This window comes from Alligator sinensis, unplaced genomic scaffold (genome assembly GCF_000455745.1).
Source record: "Alligator sinensis unplaced genomic scaffold, ASM45574v1 scaffold28_1, whole genome shotgun sequence".
Lineage (NCBI taxonomy): Eukaryota > Metazoa > Chordata > Crocodylia > Alligatoridae > Alligator > Alligator sinensis.
This window is the reverse complement of record NW_005842133.1, coordinates 849,472-867,232: the sequence shown is the minus strand read 5'-3', so window position 1 is coordinate 867,232 and position 17,761 is coordinate 849,472. Positions and strand designations below refer to the sequence as shown.

General features: G+C 40.0%; 1 protein-coding gene across 1 annotated transcript in view; it reads left to right on the top strand.

The window, feature by feature from the left end:
• ATE1 (arginyltransferase 1) overlaps positions 1 to 17,761 on the top strand; it is a 180,198-nt gene that overhangs the window by 24,598 nt on the left and 137,839 nt on the right. The window contains exons 7-9 of the mRNA XM_014520607.2: positions 857 to 1,089; positions 3,291 to 3,419; positions 4,477 to 4,605. Coding sequence (XP_014376093.1) covers positions 857 to 1,089; positions 3,291 to 3,419; positions 4,477 to 4,605 — 491 coding nt within the window. The remainder of the gene's footprint in view (positions 1 to 856; positions 1,090 to 3,290; positions 3,420 to 4,476; positions 4,606 to 17,761) is intronic.

Sequence of the window (17,761 nt, the reverse complement as noted above, 5' to 3'; positions counted from 1 at the left end):
GCTCTGTAGCTCCCCTCCCAGTGCTGTCACCACCTGCCCCAAGCCCGACCCCTGCCAAGAAGAGCCCGGTGCAGCCCTGTCTCTGCCCTGCACAGATTCGGAGGTACCCCCCCCAACCCATGGCCTCCCAGGCACGTGCAGCAGCGGGATCAGTCCCTGATGAGCTGTGGCTCCATCCTGCACCTGCCCTACCCTAGCTGGGCAACACCTGCCCCTGCTCCCTCCCTCACCGTGGGGGGCGTTGATTTGCTCCCTGATGCCTCTTGCTTCCCTCCCTCCCCTTCCATCACAATAAACTTACCAGCTGCACACAGCTGTAACAGAAATCAGCTTGGTATTGACTGATATGCCTCCTTAAATATCAGCTATCACTATCAGCCCCCAAAATCTATTGGTGCACCTCTAGTAATTTCTATTGTCTTTTGCTTGCAAGTTGACCTAAATACTTACAGGTGCCTGTTTCCTTCTCAGCTGCCAACCCCCCTGATAACTTATAATGATGCAACTATTGGTATAAAACAGAATCCTAGGACAACAGATAATTGAATTCAGTGTCAAAAAAAGAAAAAGGATGGGGAACTACTATATTGATTGAACTGAGATTTCCAAATTAATTGCATATAATTTAAGTGAAGATGCCGTATCGATTTCCAGACTTTCACAGAAGCATCTTAGATAATGATTGTAGAGTATTCTGAACATGAAAGAAACTGCAAGCTAAATGCCGTGTTTTTTTAAATATAATTATTGCAATTTTAATCAACGTGTTATTTGTAACCAACTTAAATCTTTCATGCTGCTGCTACTGTTCTTCTTGCTGTGAACTTTGATTAATTTTTTCTTTATGTCCCTCTAGGCAAAGGGGCTGATTTGAGCAAGCCACCCTGTCGAAAAGCAAAAGATATACGGAGGGAAAGAAAATTGCAGAAACTACTTCAGAACCAGACACGCATGGTTGAAGACCCTCTACATCAAGTGGAGCCTCAGGTTTTACTTTCTGAAACCTCAGAATCCAAGCCAAATCAAGCAAAATGCATTGAAGATTTCATTTTTAGCTCTTTACCTGAGGATGCCGTACACCAGCTAGAGGTACTGGTGATTACATTACTATTGATTTATAATAACCATAAATAAAATAATTATTTTACCATTGGAATCAGGTTTTAGGGAAAAGGCTAGATGAAATATTTGACCTGGAAGAGACTCGTTTAAAATTAAAAAAAAAAAGTTGGAGCACTGGTAAATGCTTTGTAGAGAGGTCATTTATTTATTTTTTCCTGCTTCCGAAATTTTTTTTTACTATGAATATGTACTTTTAGAGGGAGACAACTTTTGTCAAAATTTCTGTAATATTTTCAGGATCAAAAGTTGCAGAGCTATTACCAGGGTTTGCTGGCAGTCTTTTTCAACTTTTAAATATACTTTAAGAACGCCTTTCAGGATTTAAAGATCTTAAATCTAAGGGGGTAGAAAATAGGGTGTCAGTCTTTGTGGTACTGTAGTGAGGAATTTCATTGGGACACTAGAGGGCACTCTGACTCTTATAATCTGAGTAACTCATATTAGCTGTGGCTTTTACAGCAGTTGACAAAATATTTTGTCATGGGGTATGAAATCAATTTTCGAATAAAAGACTGAATTTTCTGAGTGTTGAAAGACAGAGAGAGAGAGATTCATCATGTGTTTCTGAAGTACCTAATTATTTAGCCACCTTTAATAATGAAACTGATGGGAAAGCAAGGCTTGTTCTTGCAGCTGGATTGATAGGATAACACAAACATCTGTCCTGTAACTGTATTTGATATAGATAAAGGTCTTTAGCAGGTCATAAAGCTTATGGGAGTAAATTTTGTTTAGCTAAGTGTATTGACTGCCATTATAGCTATTTTATAAATTACAAAAGACTTAATAGTATAATGGGTACCGGGTGGCATGTTTTGAAGTCTGGAGAACTTCTTGAGCTTTCTTTCTTTTTCTTTTTTATACTGGGCAAACTTTTATTCCTGGAATATAAGATAGGGCATCTTTACAGGAAATCAATAGCCTGGGAACTATTGACTGTCATGGATAGTATCATTGGAAAATCTTAACTGGAGTTGAAAAGTACAGTGCGTTTTTTTTGTACTAATTGCGTGAAAGAAAATTCACCCACAGTAGATTATAATGAAGATTTGAAGTGCTTTGTCATGTGTTTAACTTCTTTTTCCAAGTCTTCTAGTTCTTGATGGGTTAAGTTGCAGAGGAGTTGGGAAGAAAAGGGGGGTGCTTGTTTTAAAAAGGAAGCAAAGTTGGCAAGCGGGGAAGCCAGGCATATAGGAGGGGGCGTGGTATACGAGCTGAACAGGACCTGGAGGAAAAGGAAGGATGGCTATAGAGTGATTATTTTATGGGGCACAGTAGATCGGGTGGGCAAAGACAGCCAACCCAAAACTGAAAACCACATTGCATTTAAAGTATTCTCAAAATGAACATGGCCTTAATTATCTCTGGAGACCCAGACTTGAGGTTCTGTTTGTTCATGTGATGTCATATTTCAGTATAAACTAAAAGCTCCAGTTCATGTATTTTCATTTTATAATTTAAAAAGTTGGAATGTGGGTAGAAGAGAAGGGACAGATGCATTCTTCTGTAACTCCTTGGTAATTTGTGATTCCTGCAACAGCTAACAGGTAGGAAGTAGAAGCGATGAGCCATCAACTTTCATTCCTTTTTAACAAGAAAAATGTCAATTCCTTTGGAATTATCCCTATCAGTGGGTGGTCTCTGTCCAAAGACTGTAGTCTTCAGACTTCTAAGGCCTTGTGTGCTTTGCAATACTTTTCTACCATGATTTGACCCTTCAGCATAAGCACATTTAAAACTGATGGGGGGGGGGGGGGGGGGGGGTTTAAAAGGATGAAGGAAATATAAAAGGTGGGGGGGGGGGGGAGGGGGGTGTTTAAAATGATGAATGATGCTTCACTTCTTGGCTTCAGTTACTGAACAATATTTACAGGTTTCTGCTGTAGAGGTTTTGTTAAGTTTCATGTTTCATGCATTGAAAATAAAAGAGAACCTATTCCAATAACATGTATTTTAAAGTAACACCTGAAAAGTCTGAAAGGTTGGAGAGTTAATTTATTAATTGGCATGTTAAGTTTGATGTTTTAACACTGATCTTTCTTTCAGCAAGTACAAATGTATTTTTGTTTGCTGTTTTTGTTGCAAATTTTTATACAAAAGGAACTATGTAGTGCATATGCTTATTACATGGTATAGCAGTAAAAAATATTTTTAACCTGTATCTGAAGGTGAGGTTGGTGAGATCATCTCCACAAAGTTTCCAGTTCAAAGCCACATTTCAGGAGTCTTACCAGCTCTATAAACGTTACCAGATGGTTATTCACAAGGACCCACCTGATAAACCAACTATAAGTCAGGTCAGAAGGCTAAATATAATTTTATGCAAAACCTCAACTTCCCCCCCATTTTGTCTTGCATGGACTCTGGGAGAAATAAATGTGGATTTCATATCCATTATTTACACTGTAAATACATGACCAAATGCAAGCCTGGAAAACCAAGGGAACAGTGAATTAAATTAAAGCAACGTCCTGGAAGTGCAAACTGTTTGTATGTCTTATTGTAGGTATCACAGATCTGCAGCCAGAAATATAAAGATATCTTTGGTTTGTCTCAAATAATTTGGAAGTGTTCTATAATAAAGCTAATAGGAATGGTTTAATACCATATCACTTGCATAGTGATATGGTGAGGGCCAGATAAATCCTTAACTTCAAAGCGGCAAATTCTGATCAACTTCAATGCGAGTATTTGTGTGGGGAAGACAAGTGCAGTATAAACAAAAATATGTGCAGAATAATTATCACTTTTTTACTACAAAAGAATACTAGTTTAAGATTTACAGGAGTTGTTTAAAGCATTTTACTTCTGATTTAAACTCGAAGAAGAAATAAGTGCATTCCATCTAAATTACACATTGTTATAATGAACAGACAGCATGTAATGGTTAACCTTGCCAGGCAAATTATTTCTCTGAGACTAAACAGAAAAAAAACTGCAGGAGTTTGGGAAAAGGCAAGGATATTTGATCACTAAATGGGAGACAAATAATTAAACCAATTTAAGTAGGGCTGTGCCATTAAAATAAGACATTTGTTTTCATAGAACAATTTAGAAAACAGCTAGGAAAAAAATGTATGTTTTCTTATGCTGTTTGTTACCACTAAGGAAAAAAATAGTACCATACTGAGGATACATCTGAATTAAGTAAATTTTAATTTAAAATATCAGTTTAGTTAATATCACAGTTACAATCACATGGGGTTCCCTTGCTTTACCCCATGTAAAAGAGAATACTGATGGCTGAGGCTTTGAGATGGATAGGAGGAGATCTTACACTAGCCTCATCTTCAGAAGCTTGTAATATGAATATATACGCTTAAACATTATGTTTGTATTTTCCTTGCTCTGAAGGTGAGGTTAGTACCTGTCTCCTCTGAGGACCCACAGTTCAAATCATCCTTCAGCCAGTCAGCTGCTTTATTTGCCAAGTATCAGATGGCTATACACCAGGATACACCTTCTGACTGTGACGAGCATCAGGTACAGTTCACTGCATGGACCTCTACCAATGCTTTTTTGCTGAAGGTTAGATAAATGGTAGCACGTGGGATTTCTTTGAACTACTCTAAATATTAAATCATTGCTTTTACAATTTGAGAAGGTTGGCTAATGTTTTATGCCAGGTTTCAAAAAGGACAAAACTTTCTCAGGTGAACAGTGGACAGCTATCACAGTCATAACTCAAAACAAAGTTAGTATTAACATTCATAATTACATCTAAAAGTTTAAAGGATATAAGAAAGTAAAATCTCCACTTGAAAGAATAGTTAATGTGGTAATATAGATAATGAATAAATATGCTTTGTAAATCTAAAATGTTTTAGGTTTTAGATAATTTGTTTTGTCATAACTATATATTTCACTATTTCACTTGTGCTTCACCAGTTGTTGACATCGTATTACTTTATTTTATTACCTTATCTAGTAATTTTTTTAATTATTATTTTAATCTCCATTTGTTCACTTTATGTTGAATCTGTGGTCCATTTATTTTTCTCCTGTGAAAATCAAATATATTGCCTTAAGAATATTGCTACTGTCTCCTAGCTGCAGACCCGGTCTGGTCTAAGAAGTCTATCCTAGCCTGAATAGGTAGGAAAAGAAATAAGCAATAGCTTCTGCCCAAATGTCACACATGATTTCCTGACAGGTTACACTGAATTTTGGTTTGCAAACCTACAGAAATTCTGGTCTCCTAATCTTGTTCTCTTGTTCTTGTGCTGAGGTATATAGTTAGTGCCTGTCCATTATCTAGACAGAACCCTGTGCAAGACTTCCATCAGAAATGACACCTGGATAATTGTGGTTGATTTCTACTTGAAATAATAATAAACCCATATGATAATTCTATTTTTTGTGCCAACATTACAAAAATTAGGGTGTTTTTTTCTGAAGGATGTCTAAAAGACTGGAATGTCATGAATTCCAATTTCTTTCACTTTAGTTGATAGCTTTACAACGTTCCAACTAGTCTAATAAATAGAAAAAGATAGGTATCCGTCCCAACCTTTGACAATTTTGGCTTACACGGTAGGCGGGGGGGGGAACGGGACAGCGACTGAAGAAACCAATATTGGGGGGGATTCCTGATATGGTTTCTTGAAGTATTCATGCTAGAATTTAGCTAGGTTGATAGTGGCTAGGTTTTGAAGTTGCTCTTGTTTTGTGGTTTTTGCTTGACTACGTTTTCAGTCTTGAAATCTGGTGAGCTTAGTTTAAGAGTGTAGGCAGATAAGCAATTTTACAGAGGTTAAAAGGAGTGGCAGGGGAAATTACCATGTGCTAGGGGTGTGTGAAGCAGGCCATATTTGATTCAGCCCAGTTCGGGGGACAATGATTTGATTAACTGATTCGGATCACTATCCAGATTCGATTCAGCTGAATCTAAATCTGAAGATTCGATTCTGATTTGGAGAATCGGTGATTCGGCCATAGACACAGCTTTATATGCCTTTCCTCTCTACCTCGAGGTACCAAGCACAGCTTGTGAACTCTGAGATGGTGGGGCAGATGGAGCATCCCACAGGAGCGCAGGGCGGCCCCCCCGCATGCTCGGCAGTGGACCCGGAAGTGGATCAGAAGTACTTCTGGTCCACTTCTGGGTCCGCCACCGGGAGTGCAGGGGACACTCCATCCACCCCACCATCTCGGCGTTCATGAGCCGTGCCTGGTACCTTGAGTTACGTAGAAAAAACATATAAAGCTGTGTCTGTGGCCGAATCGTTGAATCTGTCTGAATTGAATCGGAGGTTTCCGATGCAATTCAGAGAGATTAATGGGTCTCCTGATTCAATTCGGATTGAGAGATTCGGCTGCCAAATCCAGACGAATCTCCTCCAATTCGAATCAGTGACTGAAGCTTTGCACAGTCCTACTATGTGTCTGCTGAATAGCATAATATAGTATCCATTTCCCATGGAGTGGAGGGAATGTGAAGCAGTTACTGTGGCTCAACTTACAATGCAGTAGGTAACCCCCACATTTTAACTTGGTATAAGTTGTTTGTCCACACAATAAGATGCAGTATTCTCTGTTTTCTATGCTCCACTGTTCTTAGTGAGATAGGGAGGGAGGTGATAATTTAATAATTCCCCATTTTATTAGAGTGGAATTAGCATCCTCTTTATTCTTAGCTTTGAATATTTATTTTTTAAAGTAGTCATTTACAACTCCTTTATGATGGAAAAACAATATCACAATACCCTTTTTTTGTAGTTCTTAGAATGGAAGTTAGGGATAAGATGAAACTGATGACTCTTTGGACTAAAAGTAAAAGGGTCTGGATTAGGCTTTGATGGCTGTGATCTTCCTTGATTTCTTGTATGAAGAGATCTGGAAAAAAAATGAAGATGAGTAGCTGGGGCATCCCCAGTTTTCTGTCTCTGAAGTTGCACAAAGTGCCAGGAAGAATTCATTTGAAGCTGCAGAAAGTGCCAGGAAGAATTGATTTTAGAAGGAAGAGATGAGGTGGATTCTCAAGAATAATTGCCTGTCATTTACTAGCTAATTTCTTAGTTGCTTGTCTTCCTTTTGCTTGCCCGTATAAGGAAATATTGCATAGCATGCTCTGCTGGAATGGTTGGTCTAACTCACCCCCCCCCCCCCCCCCTTCCTTCTGACTGCTTGAGGATCCAGACTGGGTATAATTCTTTGTCTAGCTTAGTACTAAGCTAAGACTACCTTACTAGTTACCTCATGTTATTGGAAAAGACTATTTTGGAAATAAAATCATAACCTGAAACTGTTAGAAAATACACCAATGATCAAAGTTGTAACTCAACTAACAAAATTACATGCATTCTATGATGGTTACTGCTACTAATTTCATATGGAAGAACCTTCCCTTTCTTGCAGCTTTGAACTAGAGAATTTACTTTTTACATCAGGGCTAGGGACAGAAATTACACATAAACTGGCATAGGTGATCAGAAACCAGTTCAAATCTGTAACACAACAGAAGTTCAGTGCACATAAACTGCTTTCAAAATGGCCCAAACTGGTTTAAGATAAGCCTGGATGGATGTAGTATCACACTTAACTGATTCAGGTTAAATCGGTTTATTGAACTTCTGTCCTAGATCCCTTCCAAATTCAAGTTAACTCACAGTCCCCCAGCATCCCAGGATGCTTTGTACCTCCTTCACAAACCTCCCTTCACAGTGGGTGGATTAGCTTTGGCCCAAGCTGTTGCTCCAGCTGAGCAGGGAAGCATGTTTTAGCATCCCCCTGGCTTCTGACATGGGCGACTGCAGGCTTGTGGCTGTATTTCTGGAATCAAAAGTAAATGTCTGTTCACTTGCTTATTGGTTCAGTCTACGCAGATTAAACTAATCTGCAAGGATTGACTTGATTCAGCCTCAGGCTTTTTGACTGTCTATACTTAGCCCATGTGTCAAATGAGAAGTAAAGGATAATGAGCATTCTTAAAAGATATTTGACTGGATTTCCTGGTGCATACGTCATGCTGGAGCTCTCTTAACACTCAAATATTTTTCTGACTTTGGCAGATGTGGGCTGCTGAGCCATTTTGAAAGACTAGTTATCAGGGTCTCAGTAACATCTAGAACAGGGGTTGGCAGCTTCCTTAGCAGTGACAGGGCATAGTAAGACCACTCTGTCCAAGGTGGGCCAGCATTTCTGACCCAGCCACCTCCACTGTTTCTCTCTGCTGTGAAGGGCCACTGTCGCCACTTCCCCCAGCTGCCAAAAGGCTGCCAGTATCTGGTCTTTGTGGGCTAAATAAAATTGTTTGGTGTAGTGCTTCTGACCTGCAGGCTGGGGGTTGCCAGCCAGTGGTCTGGAGCATTCGGTTTAGTTTCTTTTCTCAAGATCAACTAATATCTACATCAGCAATTCTCAAGCAGGGTTACACAGCACCTAGGGGTGCTGTGATATCTTTTTAAGGGTGCTGCAGCATGTCACAAAAATATTAGCAGAGTTAGGTCCACAAACACCTACACATGATTCACAAGTTAAACTCAGAGATTTCAAATAGGAACCCATTATGTTCAAAAAGAAGTTAAAGAAAGCTAAGAGCTGGCATTTTCTGAGAGGTGCTTTGAATCTATAAAGATTGAGATCCACTGATCTATGTACTGTTAATGTACCTGTAATTCTCGATATGCTTTTTTTCCAGTCCATACTTTCTGAAAGGAAAAAAAAAGAATTTAATTTACATATGGGGAAATGGAGACACAGGAAGGTAGAAATTATATCAATTCTATATATATATACACACACACACACACACACACACACACACACACACACACACACACACACACATATACCATATACCAGATCTATTGTTCCCCAATAGAAGTGAGATTCTTTTTTGTTCATTTCAATTTTCTGTTCTCCACAAAGGATGTGCATTGGATTGAATGATATCTCTTTTCTTTTGTGATTTCTTTTGTTCTCATTTAGCTTCTTGGGGATGTGGATTAGGTGCTCACAGCACCCTTATCTTTCTTCAGTTTTAGCAGCAGAACTGCAGTTATTTTGAGGTCATGAGGGGGTGGGTAGATGAAGACCATTTTCTGCATGTACCATTCAAATGCATCCTGGAGTTGCAATAAGATTTATACTTCCTCCGTCTCGTAACTGCCCGTATTCTCCTGGGATTTTCTGGTGTCATGTTTTCTTTTCTTCCTCATAAAGAAGAGCCTCAGTCTGCTCCTGGAGTTGGTAGGTGTTGTATGTGTGGCATTATTTTTTGGATACAAAAAGAAAAGTTTGTAGATGATCTGCTCTGAGCACAGTTCTCTGCTCAGTGATAACTGTGTCCCAGTTGTTGAATTCGATGGTACTTGACCTATATATTTGAAGATGTTTTTGCAAAATTTAATGAGCTGACACTTTACTATTAGCTTTTATAATCTGTGATATATAGAGAATGTCTAGACAACTCCTGAAATGCTTGTTTTGGTATGAGTAGTTGTGCTAATTGGCAGGAATAAATTGTGTATCCAGCTCTAATAGGTAGTTCATGTGGCATGCTTGAATTGAGGGCAACATGTAAGTGGAACTTTCCTTGTGGGCAGTTGTACAGAATGGCATACTTTCACATTTGTGTTCTTCTTTGATAAGACTTCAAAGTGGAAAAAAGCAGGCATTAAAATCTCTTCTGTTCCATGAGTTTTTTTCATTTTGAGGGCAATAAGGGTTTTTAAAAATAACATTGTCAAACGGTTTTATTTTTTGTTTAAGAAGCCTAAATCTTCTAGTAGCAAGCACTGTCTGAGGAGCTGATTGAGTTAAGGGACTTTGGTGGAGAAAAAGCCAGCAACTCAATAATTTTTGCTTTGATTTAATTTATGGTATCTTTTCAAGCCCACAGCAATTCAGTATGATATTTATGCTGTGTTTGAACATGCATGCTCGTAGAGAAAGACCAAGCGATGGTATTTTGCACAGGAAGGTAGAGTGGTTTATTAACTGCTAGGAGAAATGCTGGAGAATAAATGCTTTCTTTTAAATCAAGACATGTTTTACCTTCCTAATAAACAATTTCTTTAGTGGCCCATAAACTGCCTCTCTACCTCACTGTTCTGTCAGGACATTGGGACAACAAGACTAACACTGTTTTTAAAATAAGAATGGCAATCTATTTCAGTGACTGACTGAAAAAATGAACAGAAAAGAGCTCTGTTACTCTTGTCTGGCTCATCTAGCAGTCAAAATGTTCCTTTAAAGAAATGTGTTTAACATCCTCCAAATGCGAAACCGTCCTTTTTTTTTTTGTTTCCCAAATTTCAGGATTATATGATTCATGCAAAATCATATAATCCTGAGTAGGGGGTGCACCCCCTGTTTTAGCTAGGGTACATGTATAACTGCTTTTCACTTATAGCTAGTCTGAGAGGTGTTTATATTTTGCTATTTTGGTATTCCAGTCATAGCTAATCTTTGATATTAATTTTTGAGTGTTAACTCTTGGGTAGCTCTGAGAATACTGCCCCCATCTTTTTCCTCCTGATAAGTCAGCATTTCAATAGATTTGGAAAGGGCACGATTATGCTTCAGCTGTGGTCACTGGTAAATAATCAGACAGCCACTTCCTTCTCTCCCTCCCTCCCTCCCTCAACCCCCCGATCAGATCAGACACATCCAAGGCTTCTTTCCATATCTAGTCAGCAACACAAAATTTAGCCGGAGCTTTAGCTGCACGTGAAATTTCTTATTAGCATGGGCTTGTAGGAAGAAAGACATTTTCAAAACATGTTGGGGATTTCAAGGTTGGTGGCTAACTTCCTTTAGGGAGCCGAGCTGAATTGAGTTAAGTTGTATTCAGTTCACTGAGCTACTGTCATGGACACAATGACACAGTGGCATTTTGACTTGCTGGAGAACTGTTTGCATTGGTACACATATCACACAGAGTACTAGTAGCACTGTGCCATTAGAGAACTTACCTTGCTCATGGATATCATTTAACTTGACCCCAGAAACTCAGGGTTTTGTTTACAGGCAAGAAAAGTTACGGACACCTGAAGGTTATGTTGATAGAAGCCAAATTGGTATTACCACTTAGTTTGTTCCAAAAAAGGTCAAAACCTTCTCTTTCGATATTTTCTGGCACGCTTATTACAAACCAGTGTTTTCTGATGGAAAAAGTGATGGAAATGTTTCTATAAGAGTAGCAAATTTAGTATTTGTACGTAGCTTCAATTCAATTCTGATGTTTTCTTTTGGAGCAGTTTTACCCTTTTGCATTATTTAAACATAAGGTATTCCCCATCCCCCCTTGTTTAATAACATTTGGGTCCCTCCCCTTATATATGTGTTATGGCAGAATAATCACTGTTCAAGAATTTTAGCAGCAAATCTCTAGCAAACCCCACTGAGTGAAACACAGGCAGGAAATGATTTCTGACAGTTTATAATGCACATCTGAATGGCTTTTTATAACAAACAAACAAAAGTAGCCTTTCTAACTCCAGGGCTATCATCCTACTGAATTTAAAATTCCTGATGTTGAAGGTGTTACATCTCCTCAAAAAACCAAACAAAAAGTCATTTAAATATGTAATGGAAAGCGTTAGGCAGTGTAAATAATGGGTTTGTTGTCTGTCTCTTACAGTAAATGTGCCATTGCACTAGGCTTTAACTTCTTTTTCTTTTCATTTTTTGCTGGAATAGTGGAAAACTATACTCTTATGTTTAAGTGTTTAGTAAAAGATGCAGATGAAATCAGTGTTGCAAAGATTTATTTACACATTTACCAAAATTATATGCTTATTTGTGCTCCACTTGGGTGGTGGTTACATGCATATGATAAGCCATCCTAAGGAAATGAGTCAAGCCATAAAGAAAGTGCAGAAATTACTAAAGGTAGGAAAAACTAAGTATGGAGGAGATTTGTTGTTATGCACAACAGATTTATCATAGTGTTCTGCTTATGCACCAGAGTGTTTCTTTGTGAGGTATATTTTGAAGAAATTTAGCATAAATAATGAAATATAATGGATTTGGGGGAGTCTTCCAATGGCTATATCTTCTTTTATTCTGTATGTTCTGGAGCAGAATACATTATAACTTAAAACACAAATTATATAGAGGCCCAGCAGCTCATGAGTACTATAACTGTGCAAATGAACTGTAGTAAATCAACTTTTGTCCACTGATGTGTTTTCGGAAACAAACGTACTCTTTTGCATTCATGTACCATATTGATTTGCTAGGATGGAGAAATGGTTTATATGGTTTTTGAACTCACATTTTTCATTAGTGATCTGAGTATTTCGTATCTTTTTCTGTAAAATGGGCTCCTTATTTTTTTTAGGAACATTATTCTTAATTTTCTGAGTACATTTATTTTAAATCTTATAAAATATTTGACTAAATATGTATGTGAAAGTGTTGGTTTTCTTTCAACTGCTCTTATTTTCTGCATTTCAAAATCAACCTGAGGTCAAACTCAGATGAATCATTCACTGACATATGTTTGAACTAGGCTATTGTTACCTCTTGATTTTTCTTCAGTTGACAAAGATGTTCAGTGTTTTTCTATATATAACTGTAGCAGACTATGACAATGATAAAGTAAAGTGTTAGTTAGGAAAGATAAAATAACTAGCTGTCATGCTGTTGCGACCAGGCAACTCTTTATTGGCTTTACACATAAGGAATCAGTACAGCAGTGTTTGATTTATACCTAAATTATATTTTGCCAAGTAAACTTGTTTCTTCTCTTCTTCAGGTAATCAGTTAAGTCCAACTAAGTATCCAAGAAAACACTATATTGCAGCACTAAATGTTTTGCTGTCAATTTATAGAGAAAATATTTTCCTTGGTTCCTCTAGCTATGTTAAGTGATGTCAGCTGAATTTCAGTAGAAGAATTTCAAAATAAGCAATACATAATTTTAATTGTTTACTAAGCATTAGTTTTAACATCAGCAGAGAGGGCTGTGACTGAGTGTAACAGCATTTCCTGGTTCAGGAGGACAAGGAATTAACCTAAGTTCAGCCTATCCTCTCATGTTGGTGCCAAGAAAGATTCTGAATGGTCTTCAAGACGGAAATTGGAAAGAGAGATCTTCTGGTTGTCTCAGAGTGTTATGAGAGTTAAAATGAAGCCATGGGATTGAGCACAATCCCTTGAAATGACATTTTCTGCATGTCTCTGGGAGTGGCCTTGCTTTGGTGTTTAATAAAATAAAAATCAATCAGAATGAAAGTTCAGTTTACGTGGAAGATTGGTCAAGTGGTACTTAGGGATTTATCCATGTCAATGATGCTATTGAAAGCCACTAATCCTGCCAGTACTTTCAAAATTTATCCTGCATAATTGGATTGTGATAGTTAATATTGTAATATTTTTCTAAGGCTGACCAGTGATTGTAGGTGTCCATAGCTTTTACATTTAATCTGTGTTACCAAATTAGTTACTGTACCATGGCTGTAGTGGAGACAGAAGAGTAAGCTGTATGTACATCTTGTTTCAACTGATTGATTTGACTGTTTTGAGTAATAGATATATACATATGGGCTGTTCGCTTTACTTCTTATAGTTGGTTGGCAGCAACTGGTCAACAATGAGTCATTCATATAATTTCTAAATTTCTAGATTTGAGTAAACATGCATCTAAACAGGCCTTCAGGATTAAATTCTGTGTTGATATCATTGAGCTTGACCCCATAGACCCTTTTGGCTGCGTTGCTGGCAGCTGTTGCTACCCTGCAACAGTTTCTGACGACTGTGTGAAAACGTACCACTTTATGAAAAGACAGTTGTGCAGTCCAGAGCATGCTGTACTGTGGCACTGTGTTTTAATGATTGGTGAAAGCGTTAAGTATCTTGTCAGTTTCCAGTATGGAATCTTCAGAGCCGTTCTGAAAGCAGATCGTGATAATGTTGTAACCACGAAACACCTGAATGCACTCATTAGCAGGCAATCGTGTCTCTGTTTATGAATATTAAGGTACCAAAATGGATTGAAGTTCCTTTTCTTACACATGATTTGCATGCTACTTGGCAATTCATGTAACTGTTTTTGAGATAATTGCCTGTGTTATGTAAACATCCGGAAAGGCTGTTCTTATTAGCTGGCTAGAGGTGTGTAAGTGTATTGAAGAAATTTAAAAACTTTTCTATGACACCTGGCCTGACTCTTTAACATATTAATTTCTTCTCTCTCTTCATTGACCTCAAATCAAGGGTTAGAAACATACCTAAACTGAGAAGTAGGTAGGTGAATGCTCTTTTATAATTCATATAATTCCTAAGGAACAACAGAACTTTCACAATGAAATCCAATGCATGGAAGTGAAATGGGTTATTAGTCCCTGCTGTAGTCTCGTTATTTGGAGGGATCACTATCTGTTGTTCTGGCTGAACTGCAGGAGAGTGTAGGAAACCAGGGTAACCAGATGGTACTGGATGCTTTCACTTTATAAATTCATAGCATGCAGCTATGAAATATGAGACAAGACAAGAAAACAGTTTTCCAGGTTGTGGGCAGCCTCTTAAGGGGGATATTCTTCCCCAACCTGAAAGAGTAGGATTAGTGATAGATATGCTACATTTTTTTCCTGGGAGAAGTCTTCAGATGCATATGCATACATGTGTATGTGCAGATGTTATCTGTAAGCCTAGCGACAGAAATTACACATAAACTGATTTAAGCGATCAGGAACCAGTTTAAACCTGTAACAGAACAGAAATTCAGTGCATAAAAAACAGTTTCAAAGTGGCTGAAACTGGTTTAAGATAAACATGGATGAATGTAGTATCAGATTTAATTAAGTCTGATACTACATTCATCCAGGTAAAACTGGTTTATGGAACTTCTGCCCCAGATTCCCTCCCAATTCAAGTTGACTCGCAGTCCTCCAGCATCCGATTCCCCACAGCTGGGAGCCAGGTGATTCCCCTGGCCCCACCCCCACCTTAGCCTGGGGGATCAGCCTGGCTCCCCACTCTGGGCTTCCCCCCACACCTCTTCCCCACCCCCTTCCTTAGCCACTGCTGCCAGACACAGCCTGGCCGGGGTCTGGGGGGGGCGGGGGGCGGGGTTCCCCTCCCCCCCCCCCCCCCCACTTCCTTCTCAGCCAGCCTGTTGGCTGAGAAGGGGACATGGCCAGGTGATCAGCCTAGGTCCTGGTTTTTGCTCAGGTGGGGGGAGTGAAGCCTCCACTAAGAGCTTCCCCCTCACCTGGCTCCGAATTTCTAGCTGGGCTGTGCCTGGCACAGGTTGGGTGAGGGCTGTACTCCTCCCGCCTGATCACCTGGCTATGCTCTCCTCTGCTGGCAGAAGTGGTGGGGGGGGCAAAATGTAGGCTCTACCCATGCTGGACACAACCCAGCTGGGGGTCTAGAGCTTGGGGGGGGGGGTTCTCTCCCACTCTCTCCGCAGCTGGCCACTGGGGCCTTCCTCTCTGCCCCCTTTGTTAGGAAGACCCCAGCTGGTGGTCTGGTGGGGCGCTGTTTCTCTCAACATCCTTTCCTGAGCCTGCCTGGGCTAAGGAGGGGGTGTGATGAGAGGGACTCTGGGACTGAAGGAGAGAGGGCGAAATGCCCTGCTGGTGGCTTCCCCCCTTCCCCTGTGTTGGGGAGACCCCAGCTGGGGTTCTGGTGCCAGGGCAGGGGGCCTGCTCCTTAGCCAGCTGGAGACTGAGGAGATGGTGTGGCTGGGGGAATGGCCAGGCTCTGGGCTCTCTGCAGTGGCCGGTGGGCTGGGAGGCATGCTCTAGCATCACCTCTAGCTAGTATGGGCCACTACAGGGGTCTGGCTGCCTTTCCGGTTTGAAAAGTGAATGTCAGTTTACTTTCTTATCGGTTCAATCTAGGCAGTTTAGAGAAATCTGCAAAGATTTAATTGATTCAGCCTGGGCTTTTTGACTGTTTGTACTTAGTCTAACTGTTTTTGGACAGCAACAATAATCTCCGTACTTCTCGGTAGGAGATTGAGGGACATTTTCATAGAACATTAGTGACTCCGCTTCTGTACATAAGGCACTGTGACCAGTCTTCATCCCTATCTTGACTCCCTCATTTCTAAGACAAGACATATAAAATAGATATTTTTCTGACTCTTTATTCCTCCCCCCCAAAAAACAATTTATAATAACATGATTGTTAAATCATGCCAAATATCAAGGTATGATCTTCATTTATAAAACTTCACTAAAAGCTAAAATACTGAATCTAAAACTCCATCATTAAAATTACATTTAAAGGCTTTTACAGCATGCTGAAATGCATAAATGGGTTTTGAGCTTACAAATCCTAGTATTTTCACTTTTCTCTTAGAAGTAAATATCAGGATTGACAAATACCTATTTTATAGAACACTTTAGGCCCCCTTTACACATGCAGGTAAAAGCACAATGGGTTCTCTTGCATGATTCACATTGTTACACTTCCTACCGTGTCAAATGTGCATGGAAAGTGGCGTGTTCGTGGGATTATGTATTAGATCCTATTGTACCTTATTGTTGGTGTATGGAGAGCCTGATTACAGGCTCCCTCTGCTCTGGCAAGAAGCAAGCTCCCATGGCTGGGAGTCCCACACACCCCAGCTTTGGGGTTGCCCCTTTACCCCCAGGCTGGAGGATTGTTGCTGCAGCAGTGATCCCCCCTGCCCTGGGGGCGTGGGAAACTTCTGGGGATCACTGCAGGGGCCAGAGAATTTGTGAGGTTTCCTGCACCCTGGGGGTGGGGGGATCACCCCTGGAGTCCTAGAGATCATGGCAGCCAGGATCCCCTGGGTCTGGCGGTGTGTGAAGGCCCCAGAACCTGATTATTACAGCTGCTGCAATCCATAGGGCTCAGGGGTGCATGAAGCTCCTAGACCCTGGGGATTACAGTTGCCGTGATCCCTAGGGCTTGGGGGTTTTTTAGCTAGGCATGGTGCACCCCTGCAGGTGGGAGCCATGTCAGCTGACAGGGCTCCCAGCTGCAGGGAAGACCTTGCTACATGTTCAAGTTAAAGCCCCATAGCAACCAGTTATAAAGTTAGTACACATTTTCAAGGTTTAACTTTATAGCTAGTTGGAGATTTTTATTGTGTGATAGCTACTTTGCGCATGTTGGTTGTATCTAGGTAATTGCGTAATTAATCATGCAATTGCATAATACCTGTAACATGTAGTGGTATTAACATTTACCTTTCAGTTACAACATTGTTTCATTTATTAGCAAGTAAAGCTATTAGCATCATTTGTCTCATTTAATAAGAACTCAGGTAAAGTTCTCTTAAGTTTTCATTATCTGTTCTTGTGAAGACTTTCTAGTTATCATCTCTGCCAATTGTGTGTTGGTGCATTATTGTAGTTTTATCCCTGTTTCAAGCTTATCCTCCCTCCATTTATTCTCTTTAAAGATGTGAAGGCCTAGAATTGTGCCTTTATATCCAGACGAGCCCGCATGTGCCTCTTGCAGCATCTCAAATCCCTTGGAGACTCTGCAGGAGGCACGTACGGGAAAAAGTTCCCCATGTTGCAAGTTTGCAGGGTGGAGCCAGAATTAGACCCCTGGATATCCAGGGGTCAAAAAAAAACAAAATGGAAAAAAAGTGGGGCAGGGCATAGTCCTGGATCCCCGATCTCTTCCCTGCCCGGTCTCTCATTGCCCGCCCCCTCCCCCCCGAGCATCCCCACAATTAAAAAAACCACCAAAAACTAACACCCCC